This window comes from Pelodiscus sinensis, chromosome 28 (assembly GCF_049634645.1).
Source record: "Pelodiscus sinensis isolate JC-2024 chromosome 28, ASM4963464v1, whole genome shotgun sequence".
NCBI lineage: Eukaryota > Metazoa > Chordata > Testudines > Trionychidae > Pelodiscus > Pelodiscus sinensis.
The window spans coordinates 11,164,807-11,192,797 of record NC_134738.1 but is presented as its reverse complement, the minus strand read 5'-3'; the positions used below and the strand labels follow the sequence as shown (position 1 = coordinate 11,192,797).

Sequence of the window (27,991 nt, the reverse complement as noted above, 5' to 3'; positions counted from 1 at the left end):
AGGTGTGTCCAGGAGAACCCAGAAATTCGGCACCTTCCCTGGCAATTACGTGGCTCCGGTATGACGTCCTCCCGCCCCGCAGCCCAGCACGAGCCAAGAGGAAGCTGCAGCTGCACCCGGAGCCGGCGGCCTGCCCCGAGACTGGAGCGAGGAGACGGGGACCCCACGGACTTTCCCGGCAGGGCGCTTTTGGTGGCTGTTGCTGGGGCTCAGCGCTGGGACTCTTAGGAACGGCCCCCCCATTATTGTCCCAGTCACTCAGCCCCGCTTCTGGTGGTGCCTCCTGGGGCTCCTTCTGATGAGGACCAGCTCCCCCCACCCCTCTCTCGCTCCCCCGTGGAGCTCCCTCTGGCGGGGAACAGCCGCCCTGCCGTAACCCCCCACCCCGTGTGGGACGTCCTCTGATGGGGACCAGCTCTCCCTCCCCCTGACCCATCATGGGGCTCCCTCTGACAGGGACCAACCCCCCTCCCACTGCATGGAGCTCTCTCAACCAGGGACCATCCCCCCTCCCCCAGCCTTAACCCACCCCAGCTCCATCATCAGCCTCCCTCTGACAGGGACCAACCCTCCCCCGTCTCAATCCCGATGAGCCCTCCCCCCTCGTCTGAACCCCAACATGTGGGGCTCCCCCCTGCTGGCACCAGCCCCCAAGGAATACGCTCCTCCCGCTGTGGGGCTTCCTCTCCTGGGGCCAGGCCCTCCAGTCTTAAACCCCCCTTGTGTGGGGCTCCGTCTGATTGGGACCAGCCCCCCATCACTGCCCCCCAGGACTCTCCATGGCAGGGTGTCTCGCCCTGTGCCCACCCGGTCTGGGCCGCGCTGCAGCCTGTGTCCTTGGGATAGGGGCAGTTGGTCCGTTTCTTCCAGCCAACCCCCAGGGAGGGATGCTCCTTTCTCGCTGGGCAGGCCCAAAGCGCCGTGTTTCTTCCACCACGTGTCTGGGAAGCGGGCGCCGGGGCTGCCCACTGCGTCTCCCTGGCCCCAGCGAGCTGCGCTGGGCCCTGTGCTGGCGTGTGGCCGGTCGCGGACAGACCCTGCCAAGCGGCCTGGAAGGGGCTGGCTAGCCCGCCCCCAACCCTGATCTGCTTGTCCTCTGTTATTAAAGATCAGCCTCCCCCCACACGTAGGCCCTGCCTGGTGCGTGCGGGGCAGGGTGGGAATCCGGGTGAAGGGCAGCTCGTGCCCAGTGGAAAACGGAGGCAAACACCCTTGTCGCCGATACCAGGCTGCAGCGAGCGTGCTGGGTCTGAGCAGCGCCCTGAGGGGTCAGTTCTGTACCAGCTGGGCTGCTCCCCAGTCCCGCCGTGCTGGGCACCCCCGAAAGTGCACAGGTGGCAGAGCCTGGTGCGTGACGCACCCTTCAGACCTGATTGGGCCAGGCATGAATCCATCAAAGGCTGCTACAAGGAGGAGGGAGCAAAATGGTTCTCCCTGACCTCTGAGAATAGGACGTTATTCCCAATGTCCAACCGAAATCTCCCGTAAGCCCATTGCTTCTTGTCCTATCAGTCAGGGTGGTGAAGCGCTGGAATAAATTGCCTGCAGGGGGGTTGTAAAGTCTCCATCACTGCAGATACTTAAGACAGGACTACGCAGCACTTTAAAGACTAACAAGATGGTTTATTAGGTGATGAGCTTTCGTGGGCCAGACCCACTTCTTCAGATCAATATGTGGAAGAAAATTGGCATGGCCATATATGCCAAAGTGATACAATCAAAAAAAAAAAAGTGAACACATAAAATTGATAAATCAGATTTAAGAAAAGAGGAGGGGGGAGGGGGAAGGTTAGTGTCTGTGAGGTAATGACATTGGGGGTGATAATTGGGGAAGCTATCTTTGTAATGGGTGAGATAATTCGCATCTTTGTTAAGACCCATACGTAAAGGCTGGGTCTAGACTGGCAAGTTTTTCCGCAAAAGCAGCTGCCAGCTGTCTACACTGGCCGCTTGAATTTCCGCAAGAACACTGACGATCTCCTGTAAGAAATCAGTGCTTCTTGCGGAAATACTATGCTGCTCCTGTTTGGGCAAAAGTCCTTTTGCGCAAAAGGGCCAGTGTACACAGCTCAGATTTGTTTTGCACAAAAAAGCCCTGATCGCGAAAATGGCCATTGGGGCTTTTTTGCGCAAAAGTGCGTCTAGATTGGCACGGACGCTTTTACGCAAAAAGTGCTTTTGTGGAAAAGCATCTGTGCCAATCTAGATGCTCTTTTTCGCAAATGCTTTTAATGGAAAACTTTTCCGTTAAAAGCATTTGCGGAAAATCATGCCAGTCTAGACGTAGCCAAAGTGTCAAATTTAAGCATGACAGGTAGGACAGATGTGAGAGATGATCTAGATCAGGGTTCCCACCTTTTCAATTTATTACAATTTCACAAAATGCCCCTCTCCCTGAGGGAGACAAAAAAGAAAAGTCAAGATTGGGCCTGATCCTTATTTTTAAACTTTCTACAAACCCTCTGCAGTACTGTTGTAGACCACCAGGGGTCTGTGGATAGGGAACCATTGCTCTATAATAATAATAATAGATGGAAGGGATCTTGCAAGGTCATTGAGTCTAGTCCCCTGCCCTCACAGCAGGACCAAGCATTATCGCTGACAGATTTGCCCCAAATCCCTAAATGGCCCCCTCAAGGATTGAACTCACAACCCTGGGTTCAGCAGGCCAATGCTCAGCATGTTTGACTTACCATGAGTGCTGGGCAGTGTTCCCTGTAGAGTGGTTCCCTGTGGCCACCAAGGTGTCAGCCAACAGTCAGGGCAGTGTGTATGTACTATACACCCGAGACTTTAACTGCTGAGACCGGGGTCCCTTGCAGCAGGCAACCTGGAGGAGGTTGACGGGTGCCCAATAAGTGTACAGGGAGAGCTTATTACACTTCAGATTTCAGCTGCTAGAATTCGTAATTCCTTCGCAGCGGGCAGCCTTGGGGAAGGCTGAGAAGTGCCCCAGTGAATTCTGCCACCTGGGTGTGACACAAATCCAAACGCCCAAGCTCTCCCTATATCTGTCCCTTAAGATCGGCTGAAGTTCTTTTAAATTGTGCCTGGTTCTGTTACAGCAACTGAAGGAGTCAGGTTAAAACTTAAACAGTTACAGGTTTATTAAAGAAGCTTATAAATCATATGGTTACAATGGCTATTGCTCTATTTCTTAACTACTAGCAAAATATAGATCTTAAAAATGGTTACAAAGAAGATAAAGATAGAAAAATAGAAATAATGGTACCGAGTAACAGCTTACTCTTTCTATGTGTACACTTAAGACAGAGGACCACATCCAGGTACAATTTTTACCCCCTTCTGTGCCTCTCGACTCCAGCATGTCAGGCCAGGGTCGGTCCCTCAATTCCTAGGAAAGATGAAAATACGAGGTGGGTGTCCCCAGAGAACCTCGGGAGGTCAAACACCTAACCCGACCAGCAGGTAGAGGGTAGAATGACACTCAAAAGAGAGTGTGCTGCTGTACCACCTTTATACTCAGGGGGTCACGTATTTCTCTTTCTTATCTGTGATGCCAAATGGTGCTGGTCTGTCTTGTGAGACCAGTTCTTACAAGGGAGTTGTGAACTTAATTTACACTTGTAAGAGAGAGAACTAAATTGGAAGTACTGGGCATACTTTTCTCGGGAAATTCCTCTTCCAGGGACTGTGTGTGTTCAAATCAACATGGGTGCCAGCCGGGCACACCTGCATATCCTGATCTCGCATCAAAGCAGATCAAAGCTTAATGGCTATGCTGATTGCCTTAATCGCTCTCTCTCTCCTCATATCTATGTTTTCAGCTTCTCAGGATCAGATGAGCCAGCATAGACTATGCTGATTTTACTGCTACTTCTCTGTCCTGTATGCTTCAGGAACCTCAGAGAGGCAAAATAGGATGGATGAGATGGGGGGGGGGGGGCTGTCTGGCTACACCAGGAGAGAATCAAATACCACACGGCTGATTAGCAGCGTGCCCACAGCTGGCAGTAAGTGTTTCCATTGGGGGTGCACGTTCCTCAGTGCATACAACAAAATTTATTCTGCCCATAGATGGAAAAAGATGGGAGGAAACACTGGCGTAGGGGACTGGACTTCATAAGGTCCTGAGGTCCTTTCCAGTCCTATGATTCTATGAGCCACGGGTTCCGTAGTGGCCCCCACCCCGTGTTACGGGAGATGTGGCTGCTTGGGGTGGAGGCAGATGGACTTGCTCTGGCTGCTCCCTCAGCCGTACTAGGGCAGCCTCAGTCTTCCGTTACACAGGACCGGCCTGCTCCTGCCCCAGATCTCTGGTGGCCGGGGGTGGGGATTCAGCAGGGCCGGGCTCAACTCAGAGGCCACCATGTTGCCGCAGTGTCTGGCTTCCTGTGCAGCCCTGGCCACCTTGGGCTTCCTTGCCCGCAGGCACTGGGGCTGTAATTCCAGGGGCAATGTCAGCCTCTGCGCTAGGCGGCTGCAGAGTAGATGCACCCAGCAGCTGGGGAAGGGATCGGGTGGGGGGATACAAGCACCAGGTGGCTGCGTTTCCGGGGAGCCGGCTAGAGCGTGGCACGCACGTGGCTGGTGGAAGGTACTTGCTGTCTGCCAGACTGGCACGTGGCAGGGGCAAACACTTTGCCACTCCTCCTACCTTTACTCCCTTTTTTTGCTGTGCACTTGGGGGGAGGGGAGCCCTGTGGGACCTTCCTGGAATTTTATACTGGAAATGACCCTTGATCTTGAATGCCTTCCCAGAGCAGAAGGGCCCCTGTGTTTCAAGGTCCCACCTGGAAAGAATCAGGAAACAGTTCATTGATCTGGGCAGGGTGAAGAGCTGAGCAGAACCTGTCGCGATTGGAGGCCTCCTGGCTGTGGCAGGGCTGCCATCAGGAGGGAAAGCTGAGTTACTGGAATGCAGCCCCAGCCCCGCTGACCCTCTGCTACCTGCTCTAGAGCCTCCCGCCAGCAGCGTGCACGGAACTCACCTCGCACTGATCTAAGTCCCCGCCACAGGAACGAAGGGAGATTCTCCATCTGCTGGCAGCAGTGTAGTGCTCATGCCACACAGATGAGCACTTCTGGTTCCATCCAGTAGAGGGCAGTGGCTCTCCTACGGAATATCCCTCAGCTTGCCTCCAGCCTGACGAGGGGCAGGGAGCTAATGGGAGGAAAGGGGAAAGAAATAACCGTTGTCAATGAGAGTGGGAACAGTTCCTAAGTTAGCAGAGACAACGTTCCTTCGGCCCTGGTGTTGCAATCTGGCTCTTCTGAGATGGTAATGCAGGGCTGGAGGAGGCCTGCATTGGGGACAGTGTCTGCAGGGGAGAATGGGAAGGGCCGGGATGGATTTCTGACATCCTGCCCCCCCTTTGCACGGGGCCGTGGATGATAAGGCCACTCTGAGCTGTGTCCCATCAGCTGGCCAGCGAATTCCATCCAGGGACTGCAGCCCCCAGCCCATCCCTGGAGCTAGAGTGGTGCTTTGAGTGGTTGGGAACAGGGAATCCGCCTGGTCTCTAAGCAGCAGCCCACCATGAGATGGGCGCTCAGTGTCTTCTACAGCCAGCCAGATGGACCCCTTCAACCCCCCTTTTGCTCGCCGCCAGCCGGGCTGCAATTGCCCCTCTCTGCACTGGTCTCGCCTGCTCTTGGACATGTTGCCAAAGAGCCGCTGGGTGACACGGGGGCCCACACGCCTCCCCCAGGAGTGACTTGGGCCCAGCTTGGGAAAGCGATTGAGCGGCCTAGCGCCCCCCAGGGTCAGTGGGAGTTGGGGGCCTGCCGTACCTCTGGGCGTCGGGTACTGCGAGGCGTGGGCCCTAGTAGCCTGGGTCCCTTTTGCCCCTGGGAAGGCAGCTGCCCTACTCTGGTGGGCCGGGCTCGGCCCCACTAGCGACCGCGGGCGGCCCAGCCGGGCGGCAGGGGCGGGGCGGCGCCGCCAGGTGGCGCCGCGGGGCCAGCTCGCCCATGCGGCTCCAATTGCCTCATTAGCGCGGCGGCCGGCCCCTGCCCGCGGAGGGAGGAGGCTGCGAGCGCCGGGCCGCCCCTGCAGAGCGCACCGGTGCCGGGCTGTCTGCTGGCCGGGCGGGGAGCCGCTGGGCTGGGAGCCCGCGGGCGGGGGCTGCTTCCTCCGCACCAGCTGCCCCCTGGCCGAGCCGCCGAGGTAAGTGTCCCGGGACCCCGTCGGGGTGCAGGGGGGCACGGCCGGGGCTGCTGCTGGCCCTGGGACGCCAGGCTCCCCTCGGGGGTCCCGGTTCTAGGCGCTTGGGCTTACAGCCGCTGCTCTGCGCCCTGGACCGAAGTGCCCTGGCGGTTCGCACTGGGCTGGCCGTCCTGCCCCGTGATGGGGCGGGCAGGGGGCTGCAAGCGCACGCTGGGCAGGGGGCCCCCAGCCCGTGGCTCCCTCGGGGGGCGGGGGATGCTCTGGCCGCTCCTTGCAGGTGGCCTGGACCTTGGGAGTGTCTCTCCCCCCCCCCCCCCCCCCCGCTGCTTCGTGCCTTGCCCGGTCTCTGGACTCTGACCCTTGCCCGCTGCGTGTGCCGGTCCCTCGGGCTGCGCTGTCCCAGGGCCCCGGCTGCGGTGGTTTTGTGAGGGGAGGGGCCCTGAGAGCACCCTGGCTCCCCCTCATCCCACTGCTGCCGCCTCTCCCAAACGGGGGGCTCGCTGTGGCCCAGCTCTGTAGTCAAAGGCAGCCCCGTTCCCTGCTGCCTCGGCCGCCTCCCCCCCCCCCCCCCCCCCGGAGCTAACGGAGCCGACAGCTGAGGGATGCCAAGGTGCCCTGCACCCGGGAGCCGGGTCTCTATTGCACAAGCCCCAGGACCCCCCCCCCAACCATTCCCCTCCAGAGGCGGCTCGCTGCCAGCCCCCCGCGTCTGTCCTGAGCCTCGATCGCGCTGTGGGTAAGTGCCGGCTGCTGGCCAAGAGGGGACCCTTCGTAGTGCTTTGTCCTGTCTGGTTCGGGGTGTCTCAAGCCAAAGGGCTCCCTGGCCCCCCATCCAGCCTCTGGGGTTGCTGCCTGGGTGCTCTCTTAGGCTCCCGGGCCTCCCTGCTGCTAGGGGGGTGTGGTCCCCCATCTCCTGCTCCTGGGGCCCGGTGGGTGCTTAGAGGGCAGTGCCAGGCACAGGGCATGTCCATCAGGAGCCGGGGCTGGGGGGTCGGCGCTTCCGACTGGCGCTGGGAAGCCGAGCACAGGAAATTCTTCCCGGCGGTTTCTCAAGCCCGTCTTTGTGTGCCTGGGATTTTTAAGATGTTTCCATGGCGGTTATGGGAGAGGTGTCAGGGCCCTGCTTCCCCTCCCCCTGCCCCGCTGCATGCCACCCTGCCCTCCCCAGGGAGGGGCCGGCCCGTGGGGTAGGCTTGCCAGAGTCAGGAGCGCGGGGGGCTGCGTCTGACCTACCGACCCCAGACGTGAGCGAGTGGAGCAGCTGGTGCTCCCTGGGGCTGTGTGATGGGCCTGACCAGAGGGGGGGGCTGGAGGGGACGGGGGCTGTGACAGAGCAGCCCTGGGCTGTCATGCTTTCCCGCCATGCCATCTCTCCCGCCCCAGCACCGCAGCCTGCCTGGGGTGGAGGGTGTCTCTGCACATGGAGGTGTCAGCCCAGCATCCTCTCCAGAGCAGGCTCGGGGAGCAGCGAAACTGCTGCTGAACCACAGGAGCAAATGAGTCAAACCTGTGGCTGCAAAACTTCCTGCGTTGCCTTGTCTCTGCTTCCTGCCCGGGTGGGGGCACCTGGCTCAGGCCCTCAGCCCCGAACTGCTGGACTTATGTCCCTCCCCCCTTCCCCATACTCGCAGCTGCTCTCCTGCCATCTCCCCCTCTGCACCAGCAGGGATCTGCCATAGCAGAGGTGACAGCCGGGGCGCCCTGGGGCTTGGCTCCTGCCGGAGCTGGCTGAGCAGCAGCAAAAGCCAGCAGGGAGCTATTGAAAGAGCTGACAGGACCCCGTTGCACTGGCTCCACAAGCCTGTTACTATCGGCCTCCTGCCACCCGGTAGCCCCCTTCCATTCCAACCAGCCCACCCCATCCCCCAATATACACCATGGAGCCGGCAGCACCAGCCTCCCTCCCGGTTCTGTCCCCTCGGAGCCATCTCCCCCAGGCCTGGCCCTGCTTTCCGTGTGCCCCCACCCAGGCCCACGCCTCTCAGGACCGGTGTTCCCCGTAAGCCAGGGGTCTCCAGCCTTTTTGAATGTAAGTGCGATCCAGGATCTTCCTCAAACCCGAACACCCTTGCCGGGCTCCCTTTGGGCCTCTTCTCTGAGACCCTGCCCCTGCTCGCTCCATCCTCCCTCCCTTTCACCAGGCTGGGGCAGAGGGTTGGGGTGCAGGCTCTGGCCTTGAATTAAGGGATTGGGGGTGCGACAGAGGCTCTGAGCCTGGGGCAGGCAGCTGGGGTGCCGGAGGGGGTTCTAGGTGCAGGGTCTGGGAGGGGGTTTGGATGCAGGGATGTTCGGGGTAGGGATTTGGGGGGTGGGCTCCGACTGAGCGCTGCTTATCTCTGGTGGCTCCTGGCTAGTGGGCCTAAGGCAGGCTACCCCCTGCCCTGCCCCACTCCCAAAAGCAGCCAGCAAACTCCCTCCCAAGTCCTGTTGGGCCCCCTCTCTGCTCTGTGGAGACAGGATACAGAGAGGGAAGGGGCACCTTGACATCAGTGCCCCTCCTCTCCCTCCCCGCTCTGTACTGCAAGCAGAGGCTCCCCGGAGGGGGGGGGGAGCGAGGGGGATGGAGCACCAGGGCGAAGGGCAGGAGATGCACAGCTGTGGGGGAAGGGCAGCTGACGTGCCCGCCCTTGAGAGCCTCTTGGCCAAACCTGTCAGGATCACCCGTCAGAGGCTCCAAGATCTACCTGTAGATCCTGATCGACTGGTTGGTGACCACTGCTGTGAGCTGTGCGCTCGGGCGGCTGTTCGGGGAGATTCGAACCCCACCCAGCTGATTAGCACATAAGAACGGCCGTACTGGGTCAGACCAAAGGTCCATCTAGCCCAGTATCCTGTCTGCCGACAGTGGCCAGCACCAGGTGCCCCAGAGAGGGTGGACTGAAGACAATGATCAAGCGATTTGTCTCCTGCCATCCCTCTCCAGCCTCTGACAGACAGAGGCCAGGGACACCATTTCTATCCCCTGGCTAATAGCCTTTTATGGACCTAACCTCCATGAAATTATCTAGCTTCTCTTTAAACTCTGTTCTAGTCCTAGCCTTCACAGCCTCCTCTGGCAAGGAGTTCCGCAGGTTGACTACGCGCTGTGTGAAGAAGAACTTTCTTTTATTCGTTTTAAACCTGCTACCCATTAACTTCATTTGGTGTCCTCTAGTTCTTCTATTATGGGAACTAATAAATAACTTTTCTTTATCGGCCCTCTCCACACCACTCATGATTTTATAGACCTCTATCATATCCCCCCCTCAGTCTCCTCTTTTCTAAACTGAAAAGTCTCAGTTGTTTTAACCTCTCCTCATATGGGACCCGTTCCAAACCCCATATCATTTAGTTGCCCTTTTCTGAACCCTTTCCAAGGCCAAAATGTCTTTTTTGAGGTGAGGAGACCACAGTATTCAAGATGTGGGCGTACCATAGTTTTATACAGGGGCAGTAAGATATTCTGTGTCTTATTTTCTATCCCTTTCTTAATAATTCCCAGCATCCTATTTGCCTTTTTGACCGCCGCTGCACACGGTGTGGAACTTTTCAGAGAACTATCCACGATAACTCCAAGATCTCTTTCCTGATTTGTCGTAGCCAAATTAGCCCCCATCATACTGTATGTATAGTTGGGGTTATTTTTCCCGATGTGCATTACTTTACACATAGCTGGGGTTTTGTGTGTGTATTCGTGGTGCACATCTGCGCATTCCTCAGTGCACATAAAATTATTCCACACATGGATGGAAAAGATTAGCGGGAGCTTTGTTCTGGACCCTGCCTGTGCCCATGTCTAGGTCTCTGGAGGTGTCCCACCAGGGTCTTAGCCGGGTCCCTTCTTAAATCCGCTTTGGTCCCCTTGTCCTCTCCGTCTGCCCCCCCCCCCCCCATCTCCATAGCATGTTGTGTTCACCAGCAGACGGCTCTACCAATGCACCGGCTTTCTGTGTTGCAAAAGGGCCAGGTGTGTAGGGGGCAGTTTCCAAACAAGATGCTCCAGTTTTCTGCCTGCAGTGCTGGTACCATCCAGCCAGTGTGTCTGATCCCTCCCTGTTCTCTGCCTTTTCCCACCAGGCTCGGCAGGCCTGGGAGTGTAGCCAGCAGCCTGGCCGCCATGTGTTTCTTTGCCTAGAGCCGCCTCCCTCCGCCCCAACTGCTTGTGGTTCGGAAAGGAAGCGTCTGGCCTTATGGGTTGGTCTCAGGCCTGTGACAGGAAGGCAGAGGCTGGTTGCGCCAACCTGTGACAGCGTGAGACACAGCTCTGTGTGTCGCCGCTGCCCTCCCCGGAAGGAAAGAGCCACCGTGCGGATGAGCGTGGCGCTCCGATTGCCATGTGACGGAGGGCAGCGCCGAGACGACCCAGCGTGAGGGCCCTGATCACTGCGGGCAGCCCCTCCCATTGGAGGAGGGCGAGGGGGAGTCGGGACACGGGTTCTAGTCCTGGCTCTGGGATGGGGGGCAGGGGATCCAGTGGCTTAAAGCTTGTTCCCCCCGCTGATGCCTTGGCTTTGTTCCATTTCCAGATCCCCCTCCAGGTGCTGCCACCAGAGGAGTTGCCATGTCCGTGACGGTGAATCTGACCGGTCCGGCCCCCTGGGGCTTCCGGATCACGGGAGGAAGGGACTTCAGGAAGCCCATCATTGTGTCCAAGGTAGGAGCCGCTACCTGCGTACGCCCTGGGCTTTGCCTGCTTGTGCTGGCACCTGAACCGGGTGCTGGAGCAGGGCAGCTGAGTTCTGCCCCTGAATCCCCGTCGGGCAGGAGTCCTCAAACTTCTGGGCCCACGGGCCACCCTGCTTGACGCAGGCCTCTCCACAGACCACCAGCCCATCGCCCGTGCTGACAAAATGGGTGGAGGGGTCTGGCCAGGAAGTAGGGCGCTGGAGCGGGCTGAGGGTAACAAGATCTGGGAGGGACGGTGCAGGCGTGCAGTATCGGCTGGAGGGGGGTACGGGAGGGTGATGGGGTGCAGGGTCTGGGCATGGGGGAGGCCTTTACCTGGTTCTGTGCCTCCCACTGCTCCCATTGGCTGTGATTCCAGCCAATGGGAGCAGCCTCCCAGCCAATGGGAGCAGCCTCCCGGCAAATGGATTCCTGCACTGCCGTTCCCCCAGCTGGGGGGCGGGGGGAGGAGGGCAGCGCATGAAGCCGTTTTCTTACCCCCACAAGCTGGATCCAGCTGGTGAGTCTTGCCCCCACCCCCCCAGGAGCGGGAAGCGGACACTGGAGGACCATCCTCATGGGGGAGAGGGGCAGGCGGAAGGGGGGGACAAGCCCGAAACCCGCAAGATGGTCGCAGACCACTACTGGTCCATGGACCACGCTTGGAGAACCGCTGCCGTCTGGCCTGGGAGGAGAGGGTGAGCGTTGGCCGTGCTCTGGAGGCGAGCAGCCTCGGACGGGCCAGCCAAGGGAGAGGCTCGCGTGGTCCGGGACTCAGCCCACACCTCCAAAGCCAAGGCTGGACAGCCTAGGGCGGGTGTGTTAAACTGGACGAGTTCAAGCCAGGCTCCCCCCAGGAGGTGCCACGCCCCGCTGAACCCGTGTCAAGGCCTTGCGTGGGTTAAGCTCAAGAATGTGAATGCCTTCCGCAGCCTCCTCCAGGAGTGTCTGGAGGGCATGTCGGGGCTTTCAGGAAAGGGATCTTGCTGGGGACATGCAGGAGAGTGGCAGCCGGATCCCTGGCTGTGTGTGGCTCTGTGTCCTGGATGCAGCTGGCAGCCAGTGGATGCTCCCTGTTACGGGCTCCCTTGGAGGGGCAGGCCAGGAGGTGAGGCAAAGAAGCTGCGGTCAGGGGAAGGCTGCAGGTTCCTTCCCGTAGGGACGTCCCGGCTCCCCAGCAGAGTGGGGTCTGGCCAGCGTGATCCTGGGGTGAGCTCCCCGTGGCTTTCTCCAGGGCTCCCCGTTCGAATCTGGCTGGCTCTCGCGCCTGTCTCTGCTGGCGCACGCTCCTCTCCCCCGTCCCCCCCGGGCTGCCGCCGCCCGGTCTCCCAGGGGCTGCCGAGGAAGCAGCTCCCTGCTGCGTGGGCGCGGTGCCAAAGGGACCTGGGAGTGGATCCTGTTTATCGTCCTTGAGGACTCCTGTGCTGTGGGAACGGGCTCCGAGCGCCGACGGTGCGTGTGTGTGTGGAGAAAAACAACCGGCCCCAGCGTCGCTCCTGCCGCCAAGGGGAGTTTCTCTTTGTTCTTGTTCCAGCCTTGGGCTCCACTCTAACCCTGGCCTCAATCCGGGGAGATCAGGCCTGTGAGGTGGGGCCTTTTTGCCTCCCAGTCACCAGCTGGGACCCACAAGCTGGCCTGGGCTCATGGATTCTCAGGTGTCCTCTGGCTGTCGCCCTGGTGCCTTTCCCCAGCGCTAGATTCAGGCCGCCTCAACGTCTGCTCTGAAGGTCGCTGGACGCTTGCCCGTTATAAGGCCCTGTCTTCCGAAGCCAAACTGTCAGGCTTTGGGCTGGTGCCTTCCATGCCAACCGCCCGTCTTGGGCTGAACTTCTTTGGAAAGTTTCGGCTAAGAGGGTTCCGCTGCTTCTGAGAATGGAATTGGCCTCGTTGGTCACAGAGGCTGGAAGGGTGAGGCGGGGGGCTGCCGGAAGAGAAGAGATAATCACATGGTGACGGTGGTTGTGGTGCCCTGGAGAACCAGACTCGGTCCCTGCCACTGCGTTCCTGTATGGTGCCGGGAAAGTCACTTAAACCAGATGTTTGCTTGACAGGGGGTTGCTAATTCTGTGTTCGTTTTCTGTGTGTCTGACTTGAGACCTGTGGGCCAGAGAGGTAGAAGTGCACCCCAAGATTGGGAGGGGGTGATACTGTCCCCTCGCTTCCCAGACTCTGCCTTTTGCTAATTCGTGTTTGCAAAACATGAAGCCTGCAAGGAGAGCCCTGGAGAGCAAGGCGACGAGGAACTGAATAATTCTGCCTTCAGAGCAGGGCTGGGACAGCGAGCCATAGGGATCGTAGGGGACAAAGGAAACCTTTCCCAGCATCACTGAGCACTGAATGAGACTCCTGTGGAGAACAGCCTGTGATACAAAGGGGCCTAAGCTGAGGGTAAAGGGGCAGCCTTCATTCTGGCATTTCCTATCTTTGAAGGACTTGATTTTGCAACCTTAACTTCTCCTCGTGTGGCTTTTCTATTAATTCCAGTTTCATTTATAAAACCGCCCTGACTTCCTCCCCTGAGGTGGGAGGGGTGGATACGCACCAGGCGGAGTGAACTCTGAGGCATGTCGAAAGAGAGCCAAGGCTAGCGTGAGCAGCGAGCCAGGCCTGGGGGAAGGGTGCGTGGGGAGTCTCACCCACAGGGCGGGTGAGTATTAGCCACCCAGGCACGCAGCTGAGTAGCAGCGTCCTCGGCTCCAGGCCTATTCCCTGCCCTGTGTGGCCGCTTCCCGAGGGCTGCTGGGTATTCGGTGGTTTTCTGGTTCCCAGCTCCGGGATGATCCCCTCACAACCCTAACTAAGATGTCTGGGCCCCTCTTGTTTGGGGCAGAAGCGCTAGGCCCCGCGGTGGAATGGAGGGCTTCTCGGAGCCAGCCTGGGCACGGGGCAGGTGGCGGAGTCTCTGCAGGCCCCATGGGCTCCAGTGACGCCATGTGGCAGCTGGAGCGTCCTGGCAGGGCTCCGGCAGAGAAGCCGACCTGGGGAAAAGCTGAAGCTGGTGGTGTGGCGGGGGGCTGTCAGTGTGAGCTCCGGGCAGGGCTTGGCTTGTGTCTCGTGCTGCTGGCAGGTTGGGCAAGCTCCCTGTGTACCTGCCCCTCCCGTGGGCAGGGTGCTGGCGATCCGGGCGAGGCTGGCAGGGGGCCTTGGCATGCCGGAGTTGGTTGGCACGCTGGCATTGTGGCTCCCCCAGGTGGCTTGTCTCTGCGGTAACGCCGGGTGTCGTTCCCCCTCGCTGTGCAGGTGATGGAGCACGGCAAGGCAGCGGCCGGCGACCTGCGACTGGGTGACGTCATCACGTCCATCAATGGCGAGAGCACGGCCGGCATGCTCAACGTGGAGGCGCAGAACAAGATCAAGCAGAGCTCCGGCCAGCTCCAGCTGCAGGTGGACAGGTAAGAGCCGCCTGCCTGCGGCCTCCTTGTGCTGCTTCTCCCCACTGGCACAGGGATCTGCTGGGGTGGGGTGGGGGGGGTCAATATGCGCCCCTTCCCCCCCTCCCCCCCAGCCCTGTGTGCTGGGGAAAAGGGCTGTCACTGGAGAAGCGTGAGGAGGAATCTAGAGTCCTAAAAGGTCAAACTTGCGACCAATCCAGCAAGATCCATCCCGGGCTCTTTTCAACACATAACTGAGGCCTAAGGGGTGGAGCTGGGAGTCCTGGGTTCTCTTCCTGCCTCTGCCACTGACTCACTGTTTGGCCTCGGGCACGTGACTGCCCGGCTCTGTGCCTCAGTTTCCCCTGCTGTGCAGTGGGGGCGGTGCTCCCTACCTCTCTCCCTGGGCGCTGGAAGTGAGATACCGAATCGGTGCAGCATTATCTTCGTCCTGATGCCATGCGTCATGACCAGGGCTCAGCCCTCTTTTCCCCTGGCCCCATGCTCAGAGGTCGCTTCTCCCGGCCTCTTGCGTGGCCAGTCTGTGGAGCAAGGGGTGAGGTTGTCTGCTCCCTCCCCGGCCTCCCTTGGGCAAAGGTTGTGCGGCGCGCAGGGCTCCAGCCTGCCCCCCCACCCCGCTCCGTGTTTACATGGAGCAGAGCTGTGCAAGAGAGCTGGGCAGTGCGAGGCTGGAATACGGGGGGCCGGGCCTGGGGACACTGCTCTGGGGTGCTGGGCTGCACTGGGTGCTGCGGTGCTGAGATGGGGGGGCTGTGGTGTGGGGCATGTAGTGCATGGAGTTAAGGCTCTGGGCCAGCGGGGGGGGGGGTCACTGCTTTCAAGGCACGGGCCTGCGGGGTACGCAGCGGTCGCTCAGGCAGGGCAATGGTACTGCGTGTGTTTCCCTCGTCTGTTCCTCTGGGCTTTGGCTCTGCAGTGTCTCTGCCGTCGGCCGCTTCTGGGAACGCCCCCCCCCTCCCCCCCGGGCACACGGCCGAGCAGGCGGCTTTGGCCCTGCAGCCCGACTCGGACTGGCTCCAGTCGGCGGTGGGCCTGAGCCTCTGGGCAGGGCGGGGTGCCCGGTGACGGCCCCTGGCATTGCAGAATGGGGCAAGGCCCCAGTCAGCCCCTGTGGCCAGAGGGCCGTGACCCTCCCCGGTTCCCCAGCTTGTTCCAGACGTGCTGGTGGCGGCGGCTGCAGCGGTGCTGCCCGGAGTGTGGGGGCGCTTACGGTCTAAGCCAGACTCATCCCTGCAGCCCCCTGGAGCTGGCCGGGCCGGGCGCTGGGGCTCCGCAGCCGGGCCCTGCCTGACGAGGGAGGTGGAAAGTTTCTTTGCCGTCTCGGGATGACTCTGCCCGGAACGTGACTCCGTCTTTCCAGGGGGGCTCTGGGCGCATCCTGTAAATGCCTCGCCACTGTCCTGGGAGGGGCCGCGTGCCAGCCTGACTCACGGCTTCCTCTTGCCCTTCCCCTCCTCCACCAGCTGTGGTGCTCGCAAGGGGTTGTTTGGCACCGGTATCTGCCCGGCCAGCCGTCCCTGGGGTTGCCCTGCGGGGTGAGGGCGTTCCTGGGAGTGCCAGGCAAAATCCGGGGCTGAGCCCCCCTGCCAGGCCGTGCTCAGCCGCACCAGTGGCAGGACGCGTCCCTCCGCTCAAATGTGTGTGCACAAGCTTCTGTGCAGCCGTGCTCGCACGGGGGTGTGCGGCCTCGTTGCACGTGCAAGCGTTCACAGCGCCACCTGCCATGGGCGTGCGGCCCCTGCCTCTCGCCGGCACGGAGCAGTGGCCCGTTTCTCCTGGCTGCCTCTCCTCCCTCCAGCTGACCGGGACGTGCCTTGGGTTCCTGACGGAGGGTGGGAAACCCTCATGGTAACTTGGAGATGGCCCAAAACCCACAAACCCAGCCGGAGTCGCTCCGGAGGCCGCATTCCTCTCATTCCGGCCCTCCAGCTCATCTCCTTCCCCTCCCTGCCTGCCCCCAGAGCCGGCCGGCTGTCCCTGTGCTCCGGCTGGGTTATGGGGGTGCCCCTCCATCCCCTTCCCCCACCTAGCTGCTGGCCCTTTGCCTCATGCACAGCGGTGAGCAGTGCCCCACCTGTGTGTGCTCCCCCTGGGTGGCTCCTTTCCCTGAGCACTGGTCCCGAGGGTCTGTCCCCTTCGAGACCGGGCCCGGGACCTTTCCAGGGCTCTGCTCCTCTGCTCTGGGGTGTGCCCCCCCTTTGCAGGGCGTATTCATGTCCCTCCGTTGAACTGCCCTTAATGAATTCCAGCTCCCGGCTGCTTCAAAGCACCCAGCAGGCTCCTGGTGAGAGGGGGAGAGACCATCAAGCAGCCCTGTATTCTCTCTTCTCCCCCCCCCCCCCCGGCCTAGCCTCTGGGGCCCCCTCTTAACCCTTTGTCCTTCTATCTCTGCTCTTCTTGGTCCCTGGATGGCGAAGGTGCTGGGTGGGGCGAGGCCCTTGAGAGAGCTGTGTTCTCCCTCGCCGATGGCGAGACTGTTACCAATGCACCTTGAGGGCCTCACTGAAGTCAGGGCCCTGTTTTGCGGGATGCCGCACATAAACAGCTCACCCGGGAACGGCCTGTTTCTTACCCGGCAAATAAACAACGGGGACTGAGGGGCTAAGGGACTTGCCCAAGGGCGCAGCGTCTGTGGCGGAGCAGGGAATAACCCTCCAGTCCCCTGTGTGCTGCGCTTGTTCCCTCAGCCTGTCCTGCCTCAGTTTCCCCTGGGGAGGGCGCTTGCTGTAAGCGGTGTGGGGCTGTCAGAGGCAGTTTGCTGAGGAATACGGCCGGCGGGGCGGGGCGGGGAGCTAGCCAGCTGCCTGCTCTAGTCCCAGGGGTCATTCCGAGACCCCGAAGCTGGAATGGGGCCCAGCCGAGCCCCCCGCTCTCTCTCCATCTCCTCCCTCTTTCCATTGCCCGCAGGTCCCAGTTGTTCTCTCCCAGCCAGACCAACGGCGAGAGCTCCCCAGAGATGCTGGCCGTACGGTTCCAGGTGAGGACCCCCCCACCCCCTGCTCTTCCCCCAGCTCCTTCTCCAGACCTTGAGGAGAGTGGAAACCCCCAGCCAGGCCGCCTGGGATCCCCCCTGGCTGCTGTGCGGGGAGGCTCCATCGCCCGCCCGCTGGGCTGACCGTACCAGTCCTCCCAGGATGCCGTACGAACCAGGGACGACAGCCAGAGCTCGGTGAGGTCGTCCTACTCCAGCCCGGCGTCCCTCAGCCCCCGGCCCGGCAGCCCCTTCTTGTCGTCCTCGCCCGGGTACCGGCCCAGCAGCCCCTACAGCCCCCAGAGGCCCAGCCGGCCCGCCGACGGCAGAGGGGACACGGTGGTGAGCAGCCGCAGGTAAGGGGCGGGGTGGGCGAGACACACCTGGGCTGGAATGGCCCAGGTGTGGGGGCCGGCAGGCGGCGGGGTACAGCTTTCCCCCCGGAATGGGATTCCCATTGGCTTTTCTCCCCTCCTAGCTTCCAGTCTCTGGCCAGTGCTCCTAGCGTCTTTGAGGATCGGCCCCCCTCGCCGCACGGCCCCCCGCATCCAGGCAGCAGACAGGTGAGCAGGAGGGCGCTGGGGCACCCGCAGGTCTGCTGCACGGTGTTCTGGGGCAGGGGGCGGGGGGAAACGCTGCAGGTGGCGGGTGTTGGACCCGGCCTTGTGCTGGGGTGGGAATGCAGCTGTGTGGCGGGGGGTGGGGGGAGTTGCATTATCTCTCCCCTCTGCCTGGGCGCTGCACGAAGCCTCGGGATGCCCCGTTCGGGGCCAGTGACCAGCTCCTCCGCTTCCCCCGGGAGTGGGGGAGGCTTCGTTTCCGAGCGCAGGGCTGACCCCAGGGCTGGGCAATTGTTTTTGAAAAAGGGGGGGGGGGGGGGAAGGACTGCATACATTTCTGAATGGTCCTGAGCTGCCCTGGAAGGGGCGGGGCTTTGGTTGGAAGGGGCGGGGCTAGGAGGCTTCCTGTGCTCCTGTCCACAGACCCGGATTGTCCTGGGGGTGGGGGAGCGCGTGAAGTCTTTACCGCCTCCTCCAGCCCCCGGTGCCTAGAGTGAACTACTAGCTACTTTTAGCAGTTCCCTCTAGCGCTGCGTGCCCCGGCCAATCAGGGCTGCGGGTGGCCAAGCGTGCAAAGTCTCTCGCCTCCTGCCCCCGCCCTGCAAGGGGCGCACAGCGCCTGGCGTGAACCGCCAGCCCTTGGCGGGGGCGGAGACTTTGTGCTCCCCCGTTCCTAGGTCTCGATTAGCCTGGGGACGGGGGAATGGCAAGGAGGCCGGGGCTGGAGCCACCGGCGTGATGGGCTGAATTTGGCCCACGGAGGCTCCCTTGCTCACCCCAGCTTACCCTGTCCTGGAGGAGCGGGCTGCCAGAACCCAGCTGGCAATTCCTGTCCCTGCCTGTCCTTTCTCCCATTAGAGGAGAAAACTGCCTATGCTCACCATAGCAGAACCAGGTCCGTCTTTGCAATCCTGCTGCGTGCTCAGCCGCAGGAATATCTTGTGGCGGTGAGTTCCGCAGGCTAATCACCCGTTGTGCAACAATCTGAAACGCACTGCCATTGGGGGCTACAGGGAAGAGCTAGTGCCTTTCTTGTCTCGCTCACTGGTGGGCACTGAGACCTGTCCATCTGTACCAGGCCTTCACCAACTCTCCCTAGCCCCCCCCCCCCCCCCCACCGCCCCAGCCACCACTCTCCTGGAACATTGTTCCTTGGCGAGTCTGTCCCTTCCCCCTCCTAGTGCTGGGTCCGGGTCCGGGTCCAGGGGTATCTGTAGAACTGGGGAGGAACTCTGGTGACAACTGGAGGAGGGGATCTTACTGGCAGGGAGCGAGGGGGGAGAGACAAGTGTTCCCTGTCAGCTGGGTGCTTGTGCAGCTGCTCAGAGATTCAAATGCCCCCATCTGGTTAGCAGAGCACCCATGGCTAGGTTTTTGTTTCTACTGGTGGTGCGCTCTTGTGCATGCCTCAGTGCATGCAATAAAATTTAATCCGCACATGGCTGGATAAGATTAGAGGGAACATTGCAGGGGGAGGGGGGGGTGTTCTTGGTGCTGTGACAGCTCCTCCTTCGGTCCACCCAGCTTTGCCAGCCCCCTCCTGTGCTCCTCTCCTGCCCCAGGGGGCCCACCTGGCTGAGCTAGGGCTTTGGCCTCCAGCTTCCTCACTCAGGCAGCCAGTTGCCCCCTCCCTCCCTGCAGGCAGCAGCGCACCTGGCTGGAGATGTTTGCCTCTGTCTACCTGGCGTCGCCGAGGCAACGGCTCAGGGCTGGGAGGCGAAACCAGTTTGGGGAGATGCTGCTGCTCTCCCGAGGGCAGGCAAGGAAGGGCGTGGGCAGGGGAGGTGGCCTCTGAGACGCGTGCTAGGTCGTAGGAGCCGCTGCTCTTCCCTGGGGCTGCCTCTTGCCCCCCCCCCCCGGGTCTCGGTTCAAAGCCCTCCCTGCTGGGGCCCCTTCCCCAGGCCCAGGGTGTGTTGGAAGCCAGGCCACCGGGCACCACAGCCGGGGGTCCAGGGAGCTCAGGGCTGGGGCGTGCAGCCCCGCACATGAGCCAGGAGCCCCCGTTATCTTCTCTGTTGGTGCTTGGCCGAGCCTGGTGCCACGGGGCTTCATCCTCCTGCCGGGTGCGTCCGTGGGCTCCCCTCCCTGCTGCCGGGTCCTCTTCCCCTACCCGAGGTGCACGGGCAGCGTGGCCCAGGCTGCTGGCAGCACAAGCTCCCTCGAGGGCTTTCGGCTCCCCAGGTGAGGGGCTGGGAAGCCCGTGACCCGCCAAGGGGTCTGATTTCTGGACCTGGCTTTCTCGGGGTCTGTGGCCTCCCCTTTCTGCTGTGTGTGTGTTGGGGGGTGGCCTGGTGCCCAGAGCCACATCCTTGTGCGCCCCACGTTGGCCCAGCATCGTCTTGGCTCTCTTCCCCCTCCCAGTGTGTTTCTCCTGGGTCTGGGCGCTGCTGCTTCCTGGCAGCCGCTGGCTCCTAGGGAGAGGCCCCCGCGCCTTGTGTTTTCTTGGGGCTGGGGATATTTTTCAAGCCCAAAATTGGGAAGCGCGACAGGCTGGGAGCGCGCCCTGTTCCAGCTGGCAGCAGGCTTGGCCCCTTGGCGTTCCCTGCCTGCGGTGTTCTCTTCTTCCTTCCCTGTGCTTGTTTGCTTTGGTCTCGGGGCCCAGGCGGGCTCCTCCCTGCCCGGAGGCCCCACCAGAGCAGGGGCCTGCGGGTGGGACCGGAGCTGGGGAGACGTGGCCCTGGGCAGGGATGCGTCCCCCAAGCCGCATGGCTCCCGGGGCAGCTGCTCCGTGCTCTAGAGCAGCAAACGGGGCCCAGCGCCCAACCTGCCTGTCTCCCGAGTCCCTCGCCCCCCAGGTGTCTGTTTTGGGGGGAATTGCAGGGCCTGGCACGCGGCGCGTTGATATGGCTGGAGCGCGCTGCATTGTGGACATGCAGGGAGACCGACGGGCGCGAGCGGCGCAGTGATCTCTAGAGCACGGCTGCTCCGGAGCTAGGCTGCTCGCGGGTTGCTCTGCTGAGGGGCTCGGCGCCTGGCTGAGAGCTGAGCCACGCAGGCCCCCTGCCCCGGGGAAGGAGACCGGACCCCTTGCTCCTTGGAGGGCAGGCCGAGCAGCCAGGCCCTGCTGGCTCTGCTCTGTTGAGTCTCTCTCCGCTGCTCCCAGCAACATTTGCTTCCACTTACCCGGGGTTTCGCCTTTCTTGTGGCTCAGGGCTGCTAAACAGGAGCAGATGCGGCCGGGGAGCGTTTCTGTGCTAGCTAAAATGACAGGCTTTTGGGGGGCGGCAGCGTCTCCCGCATCTGGCCAGAACCGACCCACAAATAGGCACCCAGGCAGGGGCACGGCCCTGGCGGAGAGGGCACCGGGCTGCCCCGGGATGGGGAGGAGAGGGGCGCGTCTGCCTCGTGCCACATAGCTGGCTGGGGCGGGGAGCGATCTAGGCGGGGCTGCTCCGGCCCTGTTCCTTTCGGCTCCCCATGGACGGGGGTGGGGTCTCTGTGGCCTGGGTACTGGCCGGGGCCTGTCCGCGAGGCTGCGATTGCCCAGAACGTCCGTGCTCGCTCGGCGGAGGGGGGGCAAATGGGGGCGCAGTGAGACCCGAGCCTCAGTGTCCCCTGCAAACTGGGGGTCACCAGGCAGCAGATGGAGATGGGAGAGGCAGCGGCCTGGCTGCCCTGGCTTGGAGGTGCCCCAGGAAACATGCCCGGCATGGGGGGCTAGAGGACACGAGCCCCTGTCTGAGGGGTCCCCTTTGCCCTGCTGGGAACCGCGCCCACAGCTGGGAGGAGAGGTCTAGACAGCGGGCCGGGGGCGCCCTCTAGTGGCCTGAGCCTGCCGTGCAGCCCTGGCCGAGTGTGAAAGTCACGCTCTTGTGACCGCCGAGCGTGGGGTGACCACGGGGACGGACTCGTGGTGCCTGCACAAAGCGCCCCAGGCTCCCTGCCCGTGGCGTCCCGGAGGCAGGTGGCCGTGTGGCGTCGGGAGCAGCGTTGTGGCCCAGTGGGCCGGGGGCTGGCTCCCCAAATTCTGTGCCCCCCTCCGCACCCGGCTGTCGGGCTCTCCGGCCTCCGCCTCATTCAGGTTCTGGCTCCTCCGGCTCCCCCCTTCTCTCTCGCCTCTCAGGAGCGAGGGAGCCCCTGCCACCCGAGCAGCTCCCCGGTGACGGTCCTGCCTCTGATCAACCGCACACCATCGCCCCACGGCTCCTGGGAGATGGGGAGGGCCCCAGGCAGGGCCTCACCCTCATACAGCCCCCGCAGCAGGTAAGCCTGGCTCGCCGGCTGGGTCCCGGGCCGGGGGGCGGCCCCACCTAGAGCGGGAAAGGCAGTTGAGACCCGATGGCTCCAGGGGAGGAGACACGAGCTGGGCTGGCACCGGGGTCCATTTGGGGCAGAGGGGCATTGGCAGGGCCAGGCCGGAGCCGATGGGAGAATGAAGGGGCAGGGGGAGAGGAGAGTCACCTCGGCCGGGCAGCAAGGGGGCTGTAGCTCGAGACTGAGGGGCATTGTGGGATCTGAGGCCGGGGGGCTGGGAGGTTGAGGTGGGGCGGGTGTGGGGGTGCACAGCCGGAGTGGCGGGGAGACTGGGGCCGGGGCAGGTGGGTGGGGCATGTTGGGCCAGAGCTGGTCTCTGTCCCACCCCATGGTATTCCAGTCCTGGCCGACAGCCCCCACCACAGCCCGGACCCATTGCTCTGCCCAGCTCTGCCAAGGGGCCACGCAGGCTGGGCCCGGGTTCTGGGGGAGGGGCGAAGGGAGCCAAACCCTGGAGTAGCCGAGCATGGGGCAGGGCTCCCTTAGACCGGGGCCTGTGGCTGAGAGGGGGTGTGGGGTGTGGAGGGCCCCTGTAGGCTGGGAAATCCCTGGCCAGCGACTCCAGACCCTGGCCGGGGGGCAAGCAAGGGTTAACTCAGCTGCTCCAGGTGTGCGTGGGAGCGGGCAGGGCAGGGCTCACCTGGGCAGGGTGTGTCAGCGTCACAGGCCACGTAAGGAGCTGGAGCCTGAGCCCGAGCCCGCAGAGACAGAAGGGGCAGCTGGAGGGCCCTGGGGTAGGTCGGTGTACGGGGGAGGGGGAGTCCCCCAGGGAGCTGGCCCCATGTATGGATGGAGGGCCCGGCTGAGGAGTGGCCCCGGGGCTCCCTGGTGGAGGAAGTGTGGGCGGGACGAGCACAGGGCTGGCTCTGTCATGGGAGCTCTGCTGCAGGTGTCCCTCCGCCCTTGGGGTGGGGCCTGATCCTGACTGGGGTCAAGGCCGGGGAGGGGGATCCTCCCTAGGGATGGGGGCACTGGGGATTAGGGGATAACAGTCCCCTCTGAGTCCCTGAGCCAGCATGCTGGGGAGAGGGGGTGGATTGTCTACACCCTGCCTGCGGCCTGTTGCTGCTCCCTGGCCACAAGGAGAACGTGCTGGTGGTTAAGGGGTGTCCCCTTGTGTCGGGACGGGACGAGCCCCCGTCTTTCTGGGGAGCCGCACGCGGTGGGTTAGCAGGGCTGACTGGCCGGCATCTTGCCTCGTGCTGGGTGCCTGGGGCTGGGCCCGGCTGGCAGCGCCGGGCTCTCCAGAGGGGCTGCTACCCACCAGCGTCCTGCTCTCTCCGCAGCCTGGACTCGGAGTCAGCCATGCGGCGCCTGGAGGAGGACTCCGAGGTCTACAAGATGATGCAGGAGAACCGGGAGGTGCGGGCCGCGCCACGGCAGTCCAGCACCTTCCGCATGCTCCAGGTGGCTCTGGAGAGTGATGGGAGAGGTGAGCCAGGCGGGAGCCGAAGGGGGAAGAGAAGGGAGCCGGCAGGGGTCTGGAAAAGGAGAGCGGAGGGGCCGGGAAGAGGGCAGGGTGTGCTGGCCTCCAGGATAGGGGTGGCTCCCTGGTTGGAAGGCTCGGGGTGAGGGGATTAGTCTTGGGATCTTGGGGAGGGTCTGTGGACGGGAGGGCTGCCAAGGTCTGAGGTCCCCCTTGTTCTCCTCTTCAGATGGCACCACAGCCCCCTTCCCCAGCCAGCTGTCCCCCAGCGCCCACAAGCCGGTCGCCAGCTCCGTGGCCCAGAAGTTGCACGTGTGTGAGAAGTGCGACACCAGCATCACGTGAGTGTGGCCAGTGCAGGGCGGAGAAGCCAGCGTTACCTGGTCCTTCCAACCCCCAATGCCAGCTCCCGCAGGCAAGGCGTCCTCGGGAGGGTGTCTGTCTGGTGGGCAGGGCCAGGTTCCTGGCTCCCAGGCCTGGCCAGATGGGGTGCAGCCTGGCTCCCCCCTCCCTTCCCGGGGGGGGGCAGGAATGATGGTGGCAGAACACAAAGCTGATGCCCATACAGTGATGGGACAGCGGGACCCGGGTTTCCGTCTCCGGTGCTTCACCCTCCACATCCTTTGCACGTCCTGGCCCTGCTCTGCCTCAGTTTCCCCATCTGTGCAGGCTTCATGAATGTTGATGGCTGCATCACTGGAACAGTCTTTGCTGGGCCCTGGGGCAGGCTAGCTTCAGGGACCTTATAGCTAGAGCCCATGCGCAGTTACTACCCCTTAGCCCTAGAAGTACAGCTACATGGGGCGGGGGTTGGCTGCATTGGCCCCAGGTGCAACCCTGGAGGAGGCCACATGGCCGCCTGTCTCATGCATGATTTCGATACTGGCATAGAGAATGTGCGGATGGTACCCAGCTTGGGGGAGGGGGGCGGTTTACAAGTGCTTTGGAGGATGGGTCATAAATCAAAGTGACCTGGACAGACTAGAGAAATGGTCAGAGGTCAATAGGATGAAGTTCAATAAGGACAAATGCAAAGTCCTTCACTTAGGGAGGAACATGCTGTTTCACACGCACAGAACGGGAAGCGACTGTCTAGGAAGGAGTCCGGCAGAAAGGGATCTAGGGGTCACGGTGGACCACAAGCTAAATGAGTCAACTGTGTGACACTGTTGCAAAAAAAGCAAACCTCCTTCTGGGAGGCATTAGCAGAAGTGTTGAGCAAGACAGGAGGTCCAGGGAAGAGCAACAAAAAAGGTTCAAGGTCTAGAAAACATGATCTACGCGGGAAGACTGACAGAACTGGGCTTGTTTAGTTTGGAGAAGAGAAGACTGAGAAGGGACAGAGCAGCTTTCAAGTACCTAACAGGTTGCTACAAGGAGGAGGGAGAAAAATTGTTCTCCTTGACCGCTGGGGATAGGACAAGAAATTGCAGCAAAGGAGGTTTAGGTTGGACATGAGGAAAAACTTCCTGCCAGGGTGGGGAAACGCCGGAATAAGTTGCCTAGGGAGGCTGTGGAATCTCCATCACTGGAGATGTTGAAGAGCAGGTTACAGACACCTGTCAGGGATGATCTGTATGGTGCTTGGTCAGGCAACTGGACTTGATGACCTCGAGGTCCCTTCCAGCTCTAGCTGCGCCCAGACTCCCAGGACTACTCTCCCCTTGGGCTGTTTGCTGAAGCAGAGGGAGCAGCTCTGGGCAGGTGGGCCTGGGGCTGCCATGGTGAGGGGCCTGGGGCCGGCACTGAGTGGAAGGCGCCGGGGTGTCCACGGTCCCCGCGGCGCAGGCAGGAGCCCGTGGCTTGCAGGCCTTGTCCGTAGCCTGGGAGAAGAGCCGGCGGCGTTAGCCCCGTTGGGGTTTGAAGGGGCGGTGGCGTCTGGCAAGCGGGGACCCTGCCGGCCAGCTCTCTCCCCGCGTTGACCGCGCCGCGTGTCTCCCGCAGGACCCAAGCAGTGAGGATCCAGGAGGGCCGCTACCGCCACTCCTCCTGCTACGTCTGCACCGACTGCGGCCTCAACCTCAGGATGCGGGGCCACTTCTGGGTGGGCGAGGAGCTGTTCTGCGAGAAGCACGCCCGCCAGCGCTACCAGGGCCTGGGGAAGGGCGCCGCGGCCACGGCCGTCGCCTCCGAGTCCTGAGCCGCCCCCGGAGGGCAAGGGACTGGAGCACCCTGGCATCTCCACATCCCACAAACGCCACGTCCCACGCTGGAAATCACACTGCTGCCTCCTGCGCTCGGCCTCCCTCGGTTGGCTGCCAGGCCCTTCCTCCTGCTCCTCCCCAGCCCGTCGCCTTCGCTGCCGCAGCCGCCGACGGAGAGAGGCCGAAGAGGGAGCCTACTAAGTAGAGAGTAGCGGCTGGCCTCTAGGTCGTCAGCTCGAATCCAGCTCCCTCTGCTCAGCCAGGCCCTGCTGCAGAAATGAGCTTGGTTGGTTCTGAGCCTGTTCCTTCCAAAAGCCAGTGGCCGCCAGGCACTGTCGCAAACCGGCCCCACAAGGACCGAACGGAGCCTGGTCTGCGGGAGGCGCGTGGCCCTGTCGTCTTCCTGTGCGGTGGGGGGCGGGTTTGGACTCTGGGGCTGCCGGCTCCGTCCTCGCCAGGCCCCCTCTAGGAGAAAGAGACCCGCTGTCGCCTCTTTCTCACGGCCGCTGCGGGGAGGGAGGAGGGTGGTGCTCGCTCACATAGGTACTGGGGGCATTGCGGGGAGAGGGGGGATGGGATCCGCACCGCTTTGTACACTGACTTTGTAAAGCTTCCCTAAGGTATTCAACCAGATCTCTATATAAAATATAATATATATACCGGCCCCGCGCCCGCCCGCACCTGTGTCTGGTCTGTAAAGGGGAGAGCCCTGGACCAACCGGGCTTAAAGAAAGGGCCTGCATCCCCCCCAGCTAGAGACGGGCAGTGTGTGTGTGTGGGGGGGGGCAGTAGCTAGGGCTTGATGGGGAAAATGCCACTCCTGCCCGAGGGACCGGCTCCGGAGGTGGAGGAAATGCACCTGCCTGTGAGAGGGGATGCTGTGGGGTCCCCCCCATCCCATGGGGGAGGGGGGTGGGCGCACACACAGGGAGGGCATAGCAGGGCGTAGGGGCCCTTTGTGAATTCTGCCAAGCTGTGGGGGCCCTGGAAGGGGACCCCTCCCCCCAGAGGGTGGTGCATGGCTGGGAGGCTCAGTGGTCAACTCGCCGGCTAACTGAGCCGCCCGGTGCAAACTGGGGAGTCTTCCAGCAGCAGCAGGGCCTCTCCCGAGCTGCCAGCTGGGAGTCCAGGGTGCGAAGGGGGTGGGGGCTGGCAGTGGCGTCTGGGAGGCGGGCGTCTTGCTGGGGGGTTGGGGGAAGGTCCCCGCAGTGGGGCTGAGTGGATCCCACTGCGCAGTGCAGTGCGGGCAGCAGGACACTGGAGGGCAGCAGCTTCCCTTCAGCACGTGGCGCTGGCTGGGGATGGTGCAGGCGGCCGGGGGGCTCTGTGGGTGTGCGGCAGAGGGTCCTGCTACTGGGGCCGCAGTGCACTGCGCTGGGTTTGCCCGCTGGCTGCAGGCCTGGCACCCGCACTTCTCCATGCCTGGGCCCAGCCTGCGGCGAGCCCCTTACCCCAGTGCGCTGAAGCAGTGTGGACGTGTCGGGGGCAGGGGTGTCCTGGGGGAGTCCCAGCAGACCAGAGAGCCGGCAGCGACCCACTACCCCTGAGCTAGACCCAGCCACCCCCTGCCGGGCGGCGCGGAGGGGTACGTAGCACCCTGCAGGGGCGAAGGTGAGTGGGGAGGTCTCTCCTCCAGCCCAGCCTCTGGTGTGGGCCTCTGTCCCCTGTACATTAGACCCCCTGGCCTGAGGATGCAGAGGGGATGGGGTGGCAGAGCTGCCTCCCCCACACCCCTCTATGGAGCTGGGAGCAAGAGCCCAGGAGGCCTCGGCCCCTGTCCGGCGCGTGGGTCGCACGGGATGGGGTGATGGGGGCGTGCCGCGTCCCACAGGCTCTGCCCAGCCTCCCAGCTGCCTGGCGTTTCTCAGGGGCTGGAATGCCTGTGGGGTGGGGACTGACTTGGAAAGGCTGTGGGGGGGTCGCTGATCCCGGAGAGGTCAAGTGGGGGGGGGGGGGGGGCTGTGCAGGGGGAATCTAGCCCTTCAGAAGCACACACAAAGCCCCGTGCCAAAGGCCAGGCGCTGCATTCCTGGCGCCGCCTCGCTTCCTGTTCGAAGCTGCATTCCTGCCACGAAGTCACTGCAGCAGGGGCCTGCTCTGGAATGCAGCCGTGGCAGGAAGGGCTGCGCGGCAGCGGGTGAGGTGCAGGCCGGGGCTCTCCTGGGGTAGGGCTCCCTGGGAGCGGCTGGGGACTCTCCAGACGTCGCTACCGATGTCTGCCCCGGGAGCTCTTTGGGTTTTGTTTCCCCGGGACTGGAGTGATGCAAGCAGGACTTCTGGGTTCTTTTCTGGTGCGGAGAGGGAGAGGGATCTAGTGGTTAGAGAAAGGGGCGGGTGGGTGATCCTATCTGTGCATACTGCCCTTCTTTTGGGGGGAGGCTCAGCGAGGCCTAGCAGCCTGTGAGCCAGGCCTCCTGGGTTCTGTTCCCTGCTCTCGCACTCAGAGCTCTGGACAGGGCACTCAAGGGCC

The 27,991-nt window shown here is 62.5% G+C and overlaps 2 protein-coding genes across 3 annotated transcripts in view; both read left to right on the top strand.

The window, feature by feature from the left end:
• SORBS3 (sorbin and SH3 domain containing 3) overlaps window positions 1-3,128 on the top strand; it is a 30,360-nt gene extending 27,232 nt beyond the window's left edge. Inside the window, 1 exon segment of the mRNA XM_075910885.1 lies at window positions 3-3,128. Within this exon segment, the coding sequence (XP_075767000.1) occupies window positions 3-64 (62 nt within the window). The 3' untranslated portion in view covers window positions 65-3,128.
• Window positions 3,129-5,986: 2,858 nt separating this feature from the next.
• On the top strand, window positions 5,987-26,259 carry PDLIM2 (PDZ and LIM domain 2). Of its 2 annotated transcripts, none has more exons than XM_075910886.1 (10): window positions 5,987-6,130; window positions 10,636-10,763; window positions 14,015-14,166; window positions 17,074-17,143; window positions 17,300-17,493; window positions 17,616-17,700; window positions 21,761-21,900; window positions 23,238-23,383; window positions 23,607-23,718; window positions 25,322-26,259. In XM_075910886.1, the coding sequence occupies exons 2-10, from the start codon at window positions 10,671-10,673 to the stop codon at window positions 25,515-25,517; spliced, it is 1,188 nt and encodes a 395-aa protein (XP_075767001.1). In that variant the 5' UTR covers window positions 5,987-6,130; window positions 10,636-10,670; the 3' UTR covers window positions 25,518-26,259. The 2 variants fall into 2 exon arrangements, with proteins under 2 accessions (XP_075767001.1, XP_075767002.1); XM_075910887.1 differs by lacking the exon at window positions 5,987-6,130 and adding an exon at window positions 6,745-6,866.
• The last annotated feature ends 1,732 nt before the right edge of the window (window positions 26,260-27,991 follow it).

Coding starts and splice junctions, on each gene's coding strand:
- PDLIM2 (XM_075910886.1), top strand. CDS start 10,671: ATGTCCGTGACGGTGAATCTGACCGGTCCGGCCCCCTGGGGCTTCCGG. Junction 17,701..21,760: donor CGCATCCAGGCAGCAGACAG/GTGAGCAGGAGG, acceptor CTCGCCTCTCAG/GAGCGAGGGAGCCCCTGCCA. Junction 21,901..23,237: donor TCATACAGCCCCCGCAGCAG/GTAAGCCTGGCT, acceptor CTCTCTCCGCAG/CCTGGACTCGGAGTCAGCCA.